Source organism: Carcharodon carcharias, chromosome 4, assembly GCF_017639515.1.
Source record: "Carcharodon carcharias isolate sCarCar2 chromosome 4, sCarCar2.pri, whole genome shotgun sequence".
Lineage (NCBI taxonomy): Eukaryota > Metazoa > Chordata > Chondrichthyes > Lamniformes > Lamnidae > Carcharodon > Carcharodon carcharias.
In genome coordinates this window covers 67,128,776-67,147,215 of record NC_054470.1, presented here as the reverse complement: position 1 = coordinate 67,147,215, position 18,440 = coordinate 67,128,776, and the positions used below count along the sequence as shown (strand labels likewise).

Below are 18,440 nucleotides of genomic sequence, written 5' to 3'. Positions count from 1 at the left end.
TCTGAGGAGTTGCGAATGGTGCTGAATATTGTGCAATCATCAGCAAACATCCCAATTCTGACGTTATGATGGAAGGAAGATCATTGATGAAGCAGCTGAAGATGGTTGCGCCTACGACACTATCCTGAAGAACTCTTGCAGTGATGCGCTGGAGCTGAGATAATTGACCTTCAACAACCACAACCATCTTCCTTTGAGGTAGGTACAACTTCAACCAGTGGAGAGATTTCCCCCGATTCCCGTTGACTCCAGTTTTGTTCAGACCCTCTGATGCCACACTTGGTCAAATGCTGCCTTGATGCCATCTCTACAGCCTCAGTTATATGATTCAGCAGGATGCCGGTCCTAGCGCAGTTCAGGTGAAGGCCAACCTGCTGGAGTTGCTTCTTCTTTCCTCAGTACTGGTGCAGGTGCCCCATGAATTGAAACCATTTCTCCCACACCAAGCTTTGAGCCATGCATTCAACTCTCTGATCTTATTTGCTCTATACCAATTTGCACATGGCTCAGGTCGTAATCCAGAGATTATTATCATTGTGGCTCTGCTTTTTAATTTAGACCTAGATGCTCTCACTCCCTCAGCAGAACCTCTTTTTTAGCCCTGCCTGTGTCATTGGTTGCCACATGGACCACGAGAACTGGATTCTTCCCCTCCCACCCAATCTCCAGCCCTGGGGAGGTGTCTTTAACCCTGGTACCTGGCCAGCAACACTATCTTTGAGATTCACACTCTTGGCTGCAGAGACCAGTATCTATCCATCTCTACTGTCCTCTACAACAACCACATTTCTTTTTATCCCCTCCACTTGAGTGGCCCCATGCACTATAATGCTGTGGTATGTTTGCTTATCCTCCCTGCAGTCCCTGCTCTTGGTCACACAAGCTGCAAGAACATCAAACCTGTTGGACAATTGCAAGGTTTGAGGCTCCTTCACTGCCTCTATGACCTGCTGCACCCCATTCCTGCCTAACTTGAGCTCATACAACACCACCACCCCCCACTACGCCCGAGATGTTTTGTTTGACATGATAGGCATTGTGCCCTTCCATTTGGCATGTTGTAAACTTAAAAAGCAAATATTTGGTCACCAGCTAGAGAGAAATCACCATGCGGGATTATTTTTGCATTATGGGTCTGAAAAAGCATGTTATTTTTCTGTTCGAGCTCTATTGTTCCATTACCCAAAGCCACTGCTTTACTGGGTCAGCAGGAGGCAACTTTCCTTCAGCACACTGTCCCATGTGGCCATTCTTCATTGAATCTAGATAACAAGGAACAAAAGTTTTGACTAGGTGGACATCATGGAGCTAATTCTGTCTTCATCCATTGGCTTACATGTACAGCTTTCTGCAGGAATCACTAAAACAATCTATAATGAGAAATTAATTTTCTTTTTCCTATCCCTTCCCTTGTCTGACGGTGAGTCCAATTGTAGCTGTTTCCTATCCCGAGACCAGGTAACTCAGCACAAACTATAGGTCAAACTGGATCCTTCTTGGTCTACATTTCAGTTCTTTAATAAATAATGCCCTGACCAAATGAGCATTTTTCTCAGGCATCACATGATCAGCTTAATTTAGGGCCTACACAATGCCTGACCTAAACTGTTAAGTGTAAACTCTCAGGATTGTTACAATCTGTATCATAGGGCCGAATATCAATGGATCTTGGTAACTGAGGGGAACCTGTTTTTGAGAGATACTGGGCTTTTAGGATGGTTTCAAATGATTCCAGTCATAATAAACAAACTGACATTTAAAGTATGTATTCTGGTTGGCTGCATATCAATTTAAAGAGAAGCCAAAAACAAGACAGTGACTATTCAATGATACTCCTCAGATCAGTCCTTCGACTACATCATGCAACCCAATACTCCAGGGATGCTGTTCCAGAATGATTCTTGTGAAAATTGTTGTTTATCAAATTGCATTCATTTAAAAACAATTAGAACATTAAAGTACAGTGTTAACTTTCATACCCTTGGTTTATTTATTTAAAAAACACAATTATTCAGGGAGGCTGATTAGAATGAAGGAGCTGTTACAAGTGAGCTGAATTTTAACGCTGTGTTTTGAAGTTGTTTTATGTAACTATTTAGCTCTAAACCTCGACAACTAGTAGGTCAAGATAACCCCCTATCCCAGATAAATTTAAATACTTTCTTTAGGTGCAAGCACTAACTAAGGAACTCCAAGAGGTAGCCTCTCAACATGACTTGAGTGAAAACCAAGAACTGAGGGTTCATGTTTCTAAAGAGCAAAGCACAGAAGTTCAAGAAAAATTATTCAACCAGTGCCTCCAGCAACTAGAAGATGAAAAATCAACCATAATGAAGGAGAAGGAAGATCTTCAGGAGATTCTGGGAAGTATCAAAATACAAAATGACAAAATGAAGAGTGCTCTGCAAGAAAATACTGAGATGGTGAGTTAAATTTTTTTTAGCAACTTGGAGAAATAAATCTAGTGGGCCAGATATTGCTGAAAAAGTAATGTCATCTGAATGAGGCCAGAAGTTTTATTACTGAAATTGACCAGCATACTATAGTTAGGAAGAGGTACCCTGTGAATGGTGATTCACCAGAAGTTGCTGACTTATTTACATGTTAGTTTAGGGAAAACTAACCTCTTTTAACCTCTCCATGATTTTTGTTAATCTGCATTTGCTCATTAATTGCCCATTAAATCACTTTATAACTTAACAGTGTAAAAACCTGTTTAATGGTATGGGGCTTAAACTTGCATGGAATGGCAATCGGAGTCAATTTGCCACTCTGCTCCTACTTTTATAACTTGTAATCTTTTCGATACTGTCTCGTCCGATAAGGTGGGGGTGGGGTGGAGGTTGGCTTCCCACCACATCGTTTAGGTACCCCTTCTCCCAGTCACAATGCCCTGGAGCTCGGAAGGTATGTCCCACGATCACTTTTAATGACTGCTAAGAAAGTGAAAGATTATAAATATGGTGTCTGATTTCATCAGTTTGTGAATTGTTTTAGAAGATTTATTTTGTATATTTTTCCCTTTTCCTCTCTCTCTCTGTCTCTCTCTCTCTCTCCCTCCCTCCTCTCATTCTGTTAACCCAATGTGTTTTCTCCCTCTACCTAAATTGACTCTGAATTCATCGCCTTCCCTCCTTCTCAGCCCTACCTCTGATTAAGGATTGAGAAATAAACAATTTTGAAATAAAGCTGATTTGCCCTGTTATTCGCCCAGTTGCCAAAGGCCTTGCTGTCCTCGCTGTGCCACTATCAGCTTGCACTTCCAGCATCCTTGTGGATTAAATGTTTTTGAAAACCCAAACTTGTGCAAACATGTCTAACCAATTGGGTACACCATGAAATGCCCTGTTCCAGCAAAATCTGGCCCAAAAGCTTCTCCTTGTTCTTAACTGAAGTTATTTATCATTTTTACGGTGGTGTAACATTTGCTGTGTACAGGCCATTCTCATGAAAATATGAAGGGAGACCTTACCAAGAATTTCTCATAGCAATACAGTTCCATTTGTAATTTTTAACTTTTCAATTAGATACATGAGCAAACTGAGGAACTGCACCATGTGATATCTCAACGTGACCTGCTGCTCACTGAAATTGAAGAGCTTAGAGCTCAGATTTCCCAACAGCATGGCTTAGAAATTCGAGAAGAGAAATTCAACAAGCAGCTCCAGCAACTAGAGGATGAGAAATCATTGATAGTAGAAGAGAAGAATGATCTCCAGGTGATACTAGAGAGTGTCAAAGTACAAAGTAATGAAATGAAGAGCACTCTACAGGAAAAAAATGAGAAGGTGAGCTAATTCTTAATAACTAGAGGGGGGATATATTATTTATCGCAAAGGGTCCTTGTAACCTTGTCTACTTGGAGATTATTAACTAGATTTTTTGCAAATTAGCTTCTAAAGTGAACAAGTGAAAGTGTGGAGGAAGACTTTGTGGTATGCATTTGGTAATATAGTTCTATCTGTAGTTGGTAATGTTTCTATTAGATGCAAGAGCAATCAGAGGAACTCCACCGCGTGGTATCTCAGCGTGATGTGCTGCTCGGTGAGATTGAAGAGCTGAAGAGCTGCAAAAAACAGAAAGCAGAAATCCAGGAGAAGGAATTCAGCCAGCGACTCCTGCAACTGGAGGATGAAAAGTCATCGATAGTGAAGGAAAAGGACAACCTCCAGGAAATATTGGAGAGGGGCGGAATGAAGAGCACCCTACAGGAAAATACTGATAGGGTAAGTTTTTGGTCCTTAATAACTAGAGGGGCACACATTATTTATCACGAAGGCTTGTATGTTCCCTGAATTTTAGTCACATTACTGCATTATGTTTTCTAGTGTATATAGTTATAACCTCATGAAAATGTGGAGGGAGACATTAGCCACATTGTTCTAGCTGTAAATGGTAGTATTTCTATTAGATGCAAGAACAATCTGAAGAACTCCACCGTTTGGAGTCTCAGCGTGACATGCTGCTCGGTGAGCTTGAAGAGCTGAGAGCTTCTGTTTCCAAAGAACAGAAAGCAGAAATTCAGGAGAAGGAATTCAACCAGAGGCTCCAGCAACTAGAGAATGAAAAGTCAACTATAGTAAAGGAAAAGAATAACCTCCAGGAGATATTGGAGACTGCTAAAGTACAGAGGGACGAAGTGAAGAGCACCCGACAAGAAATCCTTGAGAAGGTGAGTTAAATGTTTTAATAAGGGATAAATATAATGGACCAGATTTTGCTGAAAAGATAACGTAATCTGATTGACATTTGCATTTATTAATGTGCATTTTATTAGGATGCGATCCCCTGTGAACTGCAAATCACCAGAAAGTGCTGGCTCATTTACACTTTTCTGTTGTAAACTTGTGAAAATGGCATCTCACACTTAACCTCCCCATGATTTGCATCAATCTGTATTTGTGCATTGATTGCCCATTAAATCACCACACATAATTCTGGTCATTAACAGTCAAGAACCCTTCTAATTACATAATTTTTAATGACTGCCAAGAAAGTGAAATATTATAAATATGATGTCTCCTTCCTTAGGTTGTGAATTACTGAGGTTTAAAGATGTCAATTTTTTTAAATGTTTTTCTTTGTTTTGTCTTTACCCTTAATCCAGTATTTTCCTCACACTGTACCTGATTTGACAATGAATATACCCTTTTGAATTTACCTTCCTTCTCAGTCCACCTACCTCCTGTTTATTTCTCAAACCTTAAATCTCATTACTTACAGTTTGTCCTGTTGTTCATCCGTGTGCCAAAGACTCTGTTGCCCTCGCTGTACCATTAACAGCTTGCACCACCAGCAACCCTGTGGGTTAAGCATTCTTAAAAACCTAAACTTGCATGAACAAGTCTAACCTACTGAGCACACTGAGATGCTCTGGTTCAAAAAAACTTGACGTAATAGATCATCCTTGCATCCTAACCGAATTTATTTACCAGAATTGCAGCAGTATATCTTTTGTGGTGTACAGGACAGCCTCAAGAAAATGTGGAGGAAGATTTTACTACTGAGATCAGAAATTTCTGCTATTTGGTGGAATTTTGACTAATGGATGATGGTATTTCATTTTTTTCCTGACCTCTGCCTGGCCCCAGGAACCGTCACTCCAGCTCCCTTTGTTTTAAATCCTGACCTGGCTTCTACTCATTTTCTGTGATTGGGCGAGACGGTGGCAGTGCCCCCAGTAGCTGCTGTTCCCATGTGCAGCCTGTAGAGTGCCTTCCTGTGCTGGGGTAGTCTTCCTGTTGCTGCCTCCATTGTGAGAGATGCTGGCGAAGGATAGCTAGATGACCTTGTGCAATCCAAGGCCCTGTTGCCCTGATCCAATTGCAGCCTGCCACTCTGCTTCAGACTCTGGCTCTGGCTTCAGGAGGGAAGGAGATTTCAGCTGTCTGTGGTCTCAACCACATTTCACCCTCAGCAGCAGTCGCCACTTTGCGCTGCCTCTGGCTTGGCCTACTTGGGACCCTGGCACTACTCATCACCCAGTGATAAGAGGCTGTACTTTCCGGTCCAGTGGATTCTGAGCCCCCAGGGCCTGAGCTTCTATCCCCCAGCAAGGCAACTCATCCTCCCCCAGCAGTATGGATCCAAGTGGCTCTGGCTGAGAAGGAGCTGCAGCTGCTCACTGACAGCAGGGGCAGCAACAGGGAGCCGAAGATGGAAGGGTAGGGTCAGTGAGTAAGTCTGGGTAGGGAGGGAGGGCAAGGCTGAGCAAGTGGGATTGGTTGGGGATGGAGGGAGGGAAGGGTTAGAATGAGTGGGGAGGGAGGGTATGAGTGAGTTGGGGACTGAGTGGGGATAGGAGGGAAGGGATGTGAGTGGGGGGGCTGAGCAGGAAGGGAGGACCTGAGTGATTGGGGATGGGAGAGAGGGAGGGTGTGAGTGAGTAGATGCTGAGTGGGGAAGGAAAGCATGAGTGAATGGGGATGGGAGGGAAGATGTGATTGGAGGCTGAGTGCAAATGGGAAGGAGGGCATGGATGAGTGTGTGAGGCAGGTGAGTTGGGCAGGGGGTTGTGTTTGGTGAGGGCATAGGAGCTGATTACTGTGTGTATGTGGGTGAAGGGGGGCTTCACTGAGTCTTCTGTCACCAGGGAATATGGAGAGTTTGGCTGAAGTCAGAGTATTTAAAATAATATTGTTACAAAGTATCTTATTTATATTTTATGTTATATGTTGATCTACACTATGTGAACTCGCTGACAAGCCCAGCCTTTGTTGCTCATCCCTAATTGCCCTTGAGAAGTTGGTAGTGAGTTAAAATGGACACATTGGAAAATAGTTTACGAAGCACTGCCGTAGTCCTTCGCTTCACATGTACGTAATCCAGCACGGTCACGTTTCGTTGTTAGTACTCACTTTATCCTGTATTACATGCACCAACTGCATTAAATGCTATAATACCGAGGTCACTTTGGTAATTTTATACAAATGCATTGGCCCACAGCCTTGATGGTAATAGAAGGTACACAAAGGGAAAACAAATGTTTCTACCCATTTAAAGTGGCCTAGAAGCATTTGCATTTTGCTACAGATCATAAGTGCTATGATTGCATGATTCCTTGTCTCACAAAAGTTTCAGACCTTTTAGTCTTTGGCTACTGTCACCCCTTTTACGGAGTTATGCTTCTAGCAGTATAGTTTCCTTTGTAATTTTTAACCTTTCTATTAGATGCATGAACAATCTCAAGAACTCCACCGCGTGATATCTCAGCGTGACATGTTGCTAGTTGAAATTGAAAAGCTGAAAACCTCTATTTCCAAAGAACAAAGTTCAGAAATTCTAGAAGAGAAATTCAATCAGCAGTTCCAGCAACTAAAGGATGAGAAATCACTGATCGTAAAGGAGAAGGATGACCTCCAGGTGATACTAGAGAGTGTCAATGTACAGAGGGATGAAATGAAGAGTACCTTGCAGGAAAATGCTGAGAGGGTGAGTTCATTGATTTTTAGAGGGGAAGTATATTATTTGTCGTGAAGAATCCTCGAATGCTCAGAATTTATTCAGCTTTATAGCAGAAAAGCTTCTAATGTGAACAGGATAACTTCGTGAAAATGTGGAGGAAGCCCTTGAGGTATGCATTTGGCAATATAGTTCTTTCTGTAATTGGTAATGTTTCCATTAGATGCAAGAACAATCTGAGGAACTCCACCAGGTGGTATCTCAACGCGATGTGCTGCTTGGTGAGATTGGTGAGCTGAAGGCTCATATTTCCAAAGAGCAAAGCACAGGACTTCTCGAAGAGAAATTCAACCAACGACTCCAGCAACTGGAGAATGAAAAATTAAGCATAGCAAAGGAGAAGGAGGAGCTCCAGGAGTCACTGGAGAGTGCCAAATCACAGAACAGTGAAATGATGAGTACCCTACAAGAAAACACTGAGGCAGTGAGTTATAAATTTACAACTATGGAGGAAATATTTTATTATGAAGGGGACCTTGTATATGCAATAAATTTATTAACCATTTCACAGCAGTATGTCTCCTGTTATGTAATGTGGAAGAAATCTTTACTATGGCATGTGTTCAGCAATTCAGTTTCATTTGTAATTTTTAATGTTTCTATTAGATGCAAGAACAAACTAAGGAACTACGCTGTGTAGTGTCTCAGCGCGATGTGCTGCTTGGTGAGATTGAAGAGCTGAGAGCTCATGTTTCCAAGGAACAAAAAGAAGGAATTCAGGAGAAGGAATTCAACCTGAGGCTCCAGCAACTAGAGGATGAAAAATCAACCATAATAAAGGAGAACGATAATCTCCAGGTGATGCTGGAGAGTATTAAAGTGCAGAGGGATGAACTGAAGAGCACTCTCCAAGAAAACACTGAGATGGTGAGTTAAAATGTTTTCTGTTAGCTGGAAGGATAAATATTTTGCTGGAAAGATGATGTAACCTGAATGGCGCATCAATGTGCAAATTGATCTGCAACCTTTAGTAAGGATGAGATCCCCTGTGAATTGCGATCAGGAGAAGTTGTTGACTCATTTATACAGCTTTCCCTTTAGTTTTATGAAAACGGCATTTTGCTCTTACCCTTCCCATGACTTGAGTGAAGTTGCTGCATTTGCATTTTAGCTGCTTGTTAAACTAGCCAAACAGAATATTCCAGTAATTAGCAGTGCAAGAACCCTTTTAATGACTTGATAATTACTGTTGACTGTCTGAATCCTTTTCTTTTCCTTTTACCTTATTTTTTGCTCTGTTAACCCATTTTTTTTATATTCTGTGCCTGATTTGATATGAATTTACCCCCTTAAGTCGTCCTTCTTTTGAATCCTGTGTCTGTTTTTCAACTCTGAAATCCTATTGGTTAAGAGATTAGGACTGTTTGACCGGTGTTCGTAAAAGTGTCAGTACGCTGTTGCCCTTGCTGTGCCATTATCTGCTCATAATCCAACACCTTTGTGGGCAAAGCATTTTAAAACCTAAATGTGTACAAGCAAGTCTAACTAATGGGTCAAAGCATGCAACCTTGCTCCAGTGAAATCTGGACCAACAGTTGTCATGTTACACTCCTTATATTGTCACTGAATTTAATAACCAGATTTGCTGCAGTATATCTTCACTATATAGGGCAGCCTCATGAAAATGTGGAGGAAGACCTTACCGAAGCATGCATCTGGCAACATGGTTACATCTGTAATTTTTAATGTTTTTATTAGATGCAAGAACAATCTGAAGAACTTTACTGTGTGGTATCTCAACGTGATGTGCTGCTTGGTGAGATTGATGAGCTGAAGGCTCATATTTCCAAAGAGCAAAGCACAGAACTTGTGGAAGAAAATTTCAACCGACTCCAACAACTGGAGGATGAAAAATTAACCATAACAAAGGAGAAGATGGATCTCCAGGAGTTACTGGAGAGTGCCAAATCACAGAACAGTGAAATGATGAATACCCTACAAGAAAACACTGAGGCAGTGAGTTATAAATTTACAAATATGGCGGAAATATAATTTTGTCAGGAAGGGGACCTTGTATATTCAATAAATTTATTAGCCAGTTTCACAGCAGTATGTCTCCTATTGTGTATAGGATAACCTCCTGAAAATATGGAAGAAAACTTTACTACGGTATGCACCTAGCAATTTGGTTTCATTTGTAATTTTTAATGTTTCTATTAGATGCAAGAGCAAACTAAGGAACTGCGCGGTGTGGTGTCTCAGCGTGATGTGCTGCTTGGTGAGATTGAAGAGTTGAGAGCTCGTGTTTCCAAGGAACAAAAAGAAGAAATTCAGGAGAAGGAATTCAACCTGAGGCTCCAGCAACTAGAGGATGAAAAGTCAGCCATAATAAAGGAGAATGATAATCTTCAGGTGATGCTGGAGAGTATTAAAGTGCAGAGGGATGAACTGAAGAGCACTCTCCAAGAAAACACTGAGATGGTGAGTTAAAATGTTTTCTGTTAGCTGAAAGGATAAATATTTTGCTGGAAAGATGATGTAACCTGAAAAGTGCATCAATGCGCAAATTGATCTGCAACCTTTAGTGAGGATGAGATCCCCTGTGACTTGCGATCACCAGAAGTTGTTGACTCATTTATACAGCTTTCTCTTTAGTTTTATGAAAATGGCATTTTGCACTTACCCTTCCCATGACTTTAGTGAAGTTGCTGCATTTGCATTTTAGCTGTTTGTTAAACTAGCCAAACAGATTATTCCAGTAATTAGCAGTGCAAGAACCCTTTTAATTACTTGATAATTGTTATTGACTGTCTGAATCCTTTTCTTTTCCTTTTACCTTATTTTTTGCTCTGTTAACCCATTTTTTACATTCTGTACCTGATTTGACATGAATTTACCCCCTTAAGTCATCCTTCTTTTGAATCCTGTGTCTGTCTTTCAACTCTGAAATCCTATTGGTTAAGAGATTAGGACTGTTTGACCGGTGTTCGTAAAAGTGTCAGTAACCTGTTGCCCTTGCTGTGCCATTATCTGCTCATAATCCAACACCTTTGTGGGCAAAGCATTTTAAAACCTAAATGTGTACAAGCAAGTCTAACTAATGGGTCAAAGCATGCAACCTTGCTCCAGTGAAATCTGGACCAACAGTTGTCATGTTACACTCCTTATATTGTCACTGAATTTAATAACCAGATTTGCTGCAGTATATCTTCACTGTATAGGACAGCCTCATGAAAATGTGGAGCAAGACCTTACCGAAGCATGCATCTGGCAACATGGTTACATCTGTAATTTTTAATGTTTTTATTAGATGCAAGAACAATCTGAGGAACTTCATCGTGTGGTATCTCAACGTGATGTGCTGCTTGGTGAGATTGATGAGCTGAAGGCTCATATTTCCAAAGAGCAAAGCACAGAACTTGTGGAAGAAAATTTCAACCAACGACTCCAGCAACTGGAGGATGAAAAATTAACCATAACAAAGGAGAAGATGGATCTCCAGGAGTTACTGGAGAGTGCCAAATCACAGAACAGTGAAATGATGAATACCCTACAAGAAAACACTGAGGCAGTGAGTTATAAATTTACAAATATGGCGGAAATATAATTTTGTCAGGAAGGGGACCTTGTATATTCAATAAATTTATTAGCCAGTTTCACAGCAGTACGTCTCCTATTGTGTACAGGATAACCTCCTGAAAATATGGAAGAAAACTTTACTACGGTATGCACCTAGCAATTTGGTTTCATTTGTAATTTTTAATGTTTCTATTAGATGCAAGAGCAAACTAAGGAACTGCGCGGTGTGGTGTCTCAGCGCGATGTGCTGCTTGGTGAGATTGAAGAGCTAAGAGCTCACATTTCCAATGAACAAAAAGCAGAAATCCAGGAAAGAGAATTCAACCTGAGGCTCCAGGAATTAGAGGATGAAAAGTCAGCCATAGTAAAGGAGAACGATAATCTCCAGGCAATGCTGAAGAGTATTAAAATACAGAGGGATGAAATGAAGAGCACCCTCCGGGAAAACACTGAGATGGTGAGTTAAAATGTTTTCTGTTAGCTGAAAGGATAAATATTCTACTTGAAAGATGATGTCATCTCAATGGCGCATTAATTCACAAGTTGACCTGCAACCTTTAGTGAGGACAAGATCTCCTGTGAGTTGCGAATCACCAGAAGTTATTGATTCATTAACGCTGCTTTCCCTTTAGCTTTGCGAAAATGATAATTTGCACCTATCCCATGATTTTCATGAAGTTGCTGTGTTTGCATTTTAGTTGCCTGCTAAACTAGCCAAACAGATTATTCCATTAATTAGCAGTGCAAGGACCCTTTTAATGACAAGATAATTATTTTTGTTATGACAGGTCCCTGGGTGAGGCCCCCCCCCCCCCCCCCCCCCCCCCCCCCACCCCCCCAACAATTTATGATCCCGGATGAGATACCCTAAATTTGTAACTTCCTCCTGCTCCCGGGTGGGGAGGAACGAGCTGGCTCCCCTTCTTTATTCACCACCTTAGTTGGTCACAACAAGGTTAATTTAAACTGGACCCCTTCCCTCGTGGATACGTTTCACATTCCAAATGTACTTATGTTTTAGAATTAGCCAATTTAACCAGGCTTTCTTGAATCAAAGAAAGAGTAAGTTTCTTAGTTACTAAAAACCTGAGGGGGAAAATAATTAATAAAATCACAACACACACATACACAGATCAGAGATGACAAGTTGACTCCAAATAAAAATTTGAAAAGATATACAAATCAGTCTTTTGGTTTGTCCATGAGGAGTAGATGGTGAAACATTGCAGCCATTAAGTTAGGTGATTCCGGTAGAGCTGACTTTTGCAGTTGGTTTGTAGATACTTGGTTCTGTAGGTTGACTGAAGAAGCTGTCCTAATTCCTTTTTGATTGTTACTTTGTGACTTGCCTCCAGAAACACAGAGAGAGAGAAGGGACAAGCTGCAAAGGGGTGCCTGGTAGATCATCTGCTGTGACTCTGAATAACACACTACCACACCAGAACTAGAAAACACAGTTCAGCTCTGCAGTTGGCTTTTTAACCTGTTCTCCTTGTGTATTTCTGGAAGGAAAAAAACAAACATGTCTTTTGGCCAGAGTCTGTTTTCTTTCAACTCAGGTCATTTCCACATCCTGAGATTTAACTCAACAGGAGATGATTTCGAATGCCTGCTGATATGTGGCAATCAATCTCTATTGTCCCTGCAACCACAGGAGATTAAAATTCAATCTTTTGCATTTCATCTTTCTTTCAAGTGTCTCAGCCTGAAGTAGGCCCTGATACTTTTTAAGGTGTAACATATTCCATGTTCTCTCTGGACTGGTGGGTCAAGTATAATCCATATTGGAATTTTGCAGAAAGTGGTTACTTTACATTCTTAGCCAGCTTTTGCTTGTATGTCTTTTTAATAAAACAAGGTTTCCTTTAAAAGTTCAATATGTCCGTAAGTAATTCAGAGCTATGATCCACTGTTATGTTTTTGACTGTCTGAATTCTTCTCTTTTCGTTTTGTCTTATTTTTTTGCTCTGTTAATCCAATTTTTTTCTTATACTGCACCTGATTTGACATGAACTTACCTCCTTAAGTCATCCATCTTTTGAATCCTATGCCTGTTTTTCATCTCTGAAATCCTGTTGGCTGAAGAGATTAGGACTGTTTGACTGGTGTTCGTAAAAGTATCAGAACCCTGTTGTTGTGCTTACTGTGCCATTACCTGCTCATAATCCAACATCTTTGTGGGCAAAGCATTTTAAAATCTAAATGTGTACAAGAAAGTCCAACTAACGGATCATACCATGCAACCTTGCTCCAGCAAAATTTGGCCCAACAGTTGCCATGTTACAGCCCTTATATTGTCACTGAATTTATTAACCAGATTTGCTGCAGTATACCTTCACTGTATAGGACAGCCTCATGAAAATGTGGAGGAAGACAGATGAGGCATACATCTGGCAACATGGTTACATCTGTAATTTTTAATGTTTTTATTAGATGCAAGAACAATCTGAGGAACTTCATCGTGTGGTATCTCAGCGTGATGTGCTACTCGGTGAGATTGATGAGCTGAGGGCTTGTATTTGCAAAGAGCAAAGCACAGAACTTGTGGAAGAAAATTTCAACCAACGACTCCGGCAACTGGAGGATGAAAAATTAACCATAACAAAGGAAAAGGAGGATCTCCAGGAATTACTGGAGAGTGCCAAATCAGAAAACAATGAAATGATGAGTACCCTACAAGAAAACACTGAGGCAGTGAGTTATAAATTTACAACTATAGCTGAAATATAATTTTGTCACGATGGGGACATTGTATATGCAATCAATGTATTCACAGCAGTATGTCACCTCTTGTGTACAGGATAACCTCCTGAAAATATGGAAGAAAACTTTACTATGGTATGCAACTAGCAATTTGGTTTCATTTGTAATTTTTAATGTTTCTGTTAGATGCAAGAACAAACTAAGGAACTGCGCTGTGTGGTGTCTCAGCGTGATGTGCTGCTTGGTGAAATTGAAGAGCTGAGAGCTCGTGAACAAAAAGCAGAAATTCAGGAGAAGGAATTTAACCTGAGAGTCCAGCAACTAGAGGATGAAAAGTCAACCATAATAAAAGAGAATGATAATCTCCAGGTGATGCTAGAGAATAGTAAAGTGCAGAAGGATGAAATGAAGAGGACCCTACAAGAAAACACTAAGATAGTGAGTAACAGATCATAAGTACCATAATATACTTTTTTGTTGTTGTCTCAAAATTGTAACATTTTATTCTCTTCATGGGATGAGAACATTGCTGGCTAGGCCAGCATTTGCCACCCAATCTGAATTGCCACAGTGAGATATTGAGCTGCCACCTTGAACCGCTGCAGCCCATCTGGTGTAAGAACATCCACGGGGTTACTATGAAGGGAGTTCCAGGATTTTGATCCAGCGACAGTGAAGGAACGGCGATATATTTCCAAGTTAGGATGATGTGTGTCTTCGAGTAGAACTTGCAGGTGCTGTTGTTCCCATGCACCTGCTGCCCTTGCCCTCCTAGATGATAGTGGTCACAGATCTTGAAAGTGCTGTCGAAGGAGGCTTGGCGAGTTGCATCTTGTTTATGGTACACCTTGCTGCTGTTATGCGCTGGTGGAGAGAGTGAATAGTTAAGGTGGTGGATATGGTGCCAATCAAGTGGGCTGTTTTGTCCAGGATGGTCTCTAGTTTTTGAGTGTTGGAATCACACACATCCAGGCAAGTGTGGACTATTCTATTACGTTTCTGACTGGTGCCTTGTAGATGGTGGACAGGCTTTGGGGATCCAGGAATTGTGTAACTTGCCATAGAATTCCCTGCTGTTGACCTGGACTTGTAACCACAGTATTTGCATGGCTAGTCCAGTTCAGTTTCTGGTCAATGGTGAACCCCAAGATGTTGATGGTGGAGAATTCGTTGATGGGAATGCCATTGAATGTCATGGGGAGATGCTTTTTGCCTGACAATTGTGTGGCACAATTATTACTTGCCACTTGGTAGTCAGCCCAATCCTACATGTTTTCCAGGTCTTGTATATGGGCACGGACTGCTTCAGTATCTGAGGAGTTATGAATGTTAATGAACTCTGTGCAATTATCAGCGCACAACCCCACTCTGACCTTATGACGGGGGGGAAATGTCATCGATGAAGCAGCAGAAGATGATTGGGCCTCGGACACTACCCTTGGGAACTCCTGCAACAATGCCTTGAAGCTGAGATGATTGGCCTCCAACAACCAGAATCATCTTCCTGAGTGCTAGGTTTGACTCTAATCAGTGGAGAGCTTTCCCCCTGATTCTAGTGACTTCAGTTTTGCTGGGGCTGTTTGATGCTACACTCTGTCAAATGCTGGCTTGATGTCTAGGGTAGTCAATGCCACTTCAGCTCTGGAATTGAGGAATACAGACTTTGAGGACACAGGTGAGTTACTTGCCACAGTATTCCCAGCCTCTGACCTATTATATTCACATTATTTATGTGATTTATTCATTTAAGTTTCTGATCAATGTTAGCCCCACCCCCACCCCCCCACCCCAAAGGGTGTTGATGGAGATTCAGCGATGGTAATGCTGTGAATGTCATGGGGAGAAGGTTAGATTCTTTCTTGTTGGAGATGGCCATTGTCTGGTGCTTATGTGGTGCGAATGTTATTTGCCACTTATCAGCCCAAGCCTGAATGCAGAGTGATTGTCTGGTAGATGCCAATGTTGTAGTTCTACTGGAACAGCTTGGCTAAGGGTGTAGCTCATTCTGGAGCACAAATCTTAAGTGCCTTATGCTGCCAGTGTGTTGTCAGAGCCTACAGCTTTTGCTGTACCCAGTGCATTCAGCTGTTCCTTGATTTCATGTGGAAGGAATTGCATCGTCTGAAGACAAGTATCCATGATGGTGGGGACATCAGGAGGAGGCCAAGATCGATCACCCACTCAGCACTTCTAGCTGAAGATGGTTGTAGATGTTCAACTTTGTCTTTTGAACTGATGTTCTGGGCTCCCCCATCATTAAGGATGAGTATGGTCCTCGAGCCACTGCCCCCTGTTGGGTGTTTAATTGTCCGCAGCCATTCATGACTGGATGTGGTGGAGATTGCAGAGCTTTGATCTGATCCATTGGTTGTGGGATTGCTTAGCTCTGCTGCTTCCACTGTTTAATGTGCACCAAGTCCGGTATTGTAGCTTCACCAGGTTTGCACCTCAATTTTAGGTATGTCTGGTGCTGCTCTTGCATACTTCCCTGATTGGTCTCCTGGCTCAATTGTAATGGTAGAGTGAGTAATATTCTGGGCCACAAGATTGCAGATTATGGTTCAGTACAATTTTGATGCTGCTGATGGCTCACAGTCCCCCATGAATGCCCAGTTTCAAGCTCCTAGATATGTCCTGAATCTATCCCATTTAACGCTGCGGTAGTGCCACACAACACGATGGAGGCTATTGAGTGTGAAGACGAAACTTTATCTCCGCAATCACTGTGCAGTGATCACTCTTGCCTATACTTTCTTTTTTGGACAGTTGCATCTGCAACAGATACGTTGTTGAGGATGAGATAAAGTAGGTTTGTTTCCTCTGTTAACTCTGTCATCACCTGCCACAGGCCAGTCTGGCAGATCTGACCTTCTAGACTTAGCCAGCTAGATTAGTAGTGGTGCTATTGAGCCAATCTTAATGTTGAGCATTGAAGCCCTCCATTTGACTGCCTTCAGTCCTCCTTCCAAGTAGTGTTCAGCACGGAGTACTGATTCATCAGCTGGTGGAAGGCTGTAGGTGGTAATTAGCAAGAGGTTTCCTTTCCCATGTTTGATGTGACGCCATGAGACTTCATGCAGTCTGGATTCAATGTTAAGCACTCCCTTCTGACTGTATACCACTTTGGTGTGTGTGTTCTGTCTCACTGGAAACAGACACCATGAGATGGTGATGGAACAGCCTGGGACATGTAAGGTGCGATTCAGTAATTATGTTAGTCAGGCTGTTGCTTGATTAGTCAATGAAGCAGCTCTCCCATTTTGGCACATGTTTGCAGATGTTAGTGAGGAGGACTTTGCTGGGTCAACTGGGACAGAGTGTGTCTTTGCCATTTCTTGAACCTGTATCAGTGCTGGGTGGCCCATCTAGTTTTATTCTTTGAATTTTCTGGAGCAGTTTGATACACCTGAGTGGCTTACTAGACCGTTTCAGAGGGCAGCTAAGAGTCAACCATGTTGCTTGGGGTTTGGAGTCACATGAAGGCCAGGCCTGGTAAGGACAGCAGATTCCCTTCCCAAAAGGACATTAGTGAACTAGATTTTGTTTTTACAAGTCGGTGGTTTCATGATCGCCACTACTGAGACTAGCATTTTAGTCCAGATTTATTAATTCATTGAATTTAAATTCCACAGCTTCTATGACAGATTTTGAACTCGTGCCTCTGGAATACTAGTCTGGGCCTCTGGATTACTAGTCAAGTAACTTCCAATCCTCCTGATCTTCGCAACTAACTAACTTGTTTATCATGTTGAAAACCTATTATAAACTTTGAGGAAAACAAAAGCACAAAGTCCAGTAAGAGCAACTTGGTAGTACCACCATTGGCTGTGTCTTAAACATGGCTGCTAGTCTCATAAGGGGACCTATATAAGGGGATAGCCTACTTCCCCCCCTCTTCTTCAAGCTACCTATTGCAGAAGGATCTGTCCCTTTCTGGGTGTGGTAGGACCTGTACAAGGCAGACGGGTTGCACCTGAACCGGAATGGGACCACCATCCTTGCGGGGACGTTTGCTCGTGCTGTTTGGGAGAGTTTAAACTAACTTGGCTGGAGGAGTGGGATCCTGAGAGGAGGTTCAGCAGGGGGAGATACAGAGCCAAAATTAGAAGAGAGAGCAAGTGAGCCAGGAAGGCATAGAAGTTATAGGCCAGTTAAGGCACGAGGGAATTTGGCAAGGTTGAATGGTATTTGTTTTAATGCAAGAATCTGACGAATAAGGCAGATGAGTTGAGGGCACAAATTAACACATCGCAGTATGATGTCATTGCTGTCACAAAGACATAGTTGAGAGTCGGGCAGGATTGGCAGCTCAATATTCAAGGATATAGGGCCTTCAGGCGGGACAGGGAAGGAGGTAAAAGAGGACGGGGTATCGCAATATTGATCAAGGAATCAATTACTACAATAAGAAGGGATGACATCTTAGAAGGCTCCTCAAATGAAGCCATATGGGTAGAACTTAAAAACAAAAAAGGAGCAATCACATTGCTGAGAGTGTACTATAGGCCCCCAAACAGAGAGAAACAGAAGAGCAGACATGTAAGCAAATTTCGTAGAAATGTAAAAATATTAGGGTAGCAGTAGTGGGGAATTTCAACTTCCCCAACATTAACTGGATTAGTCATAGTGTGATAGGCCTAGACAGAGCAGAATTCTTAAAATGCATCCAGGAGAGCTTTTTAAGCCAGTACGTAGAAGGTCCTATAAGAGAGGGGGCGGTCCTGGACTTAATTTTAGGGAATGAAGCTGGGCAAGTG

At 41.8% G+C, this 18,440-nt stretch overlaps 1 protein-coding gene across 1 annotated transcript in view; it reads left to right on the top strand.

Annotated features, from left to right (window-relative positions):
• The first annotated feature begins 4,192 nt into the window (after window positions 1-4,192).
• The window catches only part of LOC121276889 (centromere-associated protein E-like), a 59,322-nt gene continuing 45,074 nt past the window's right edge, over window positions 4,193-18,440 (top strand). Inside the window, exons 1-11 of the mRNA XM_041185501.1 lie at window positions 4,193-4,226; window positions 4,412-4,672; window positions 7,171-7,431; window positions 7,625-7,885; window positions 8,068-8,328; window positions 9,160-9,417; window positions 9,622-9,882; window positions 10,712-10,972; window positions 11,177-11,437; window positions 13,414-13,674; window positions 13,870-14,121. Of these exons, the coding sequence (XP_041041435.1) occupies window positions 4,194-4,226; window positions 4,412-4,672; window positions 7,171-7,431; window positions 7,625-7,885; window positions 8,068-8,328; window positions 9,160-9,417; window positions 9,622-9,882; window positions 10,712-10,972; window positions 11,177-11,437; window positions 13,414-13,674; window positions 13,870-14,121 (2,631 nt within the window). The 5' untranslated portion in view covers window position 4,193. The remainder of the gene's footprint in view (window positions 4,227-4,411; window positions 4,673-7,170; window positions 7,432-7,624; window positions 7,886-8,067; window positions 8,329-9,159; window positions 9,418-9,621; window positions 9,883-10,711; window positions 10,973-11,176; window positions 11,438-13,413; window positions 13,675-13,869; window positions 14,122-18,440) is intronic.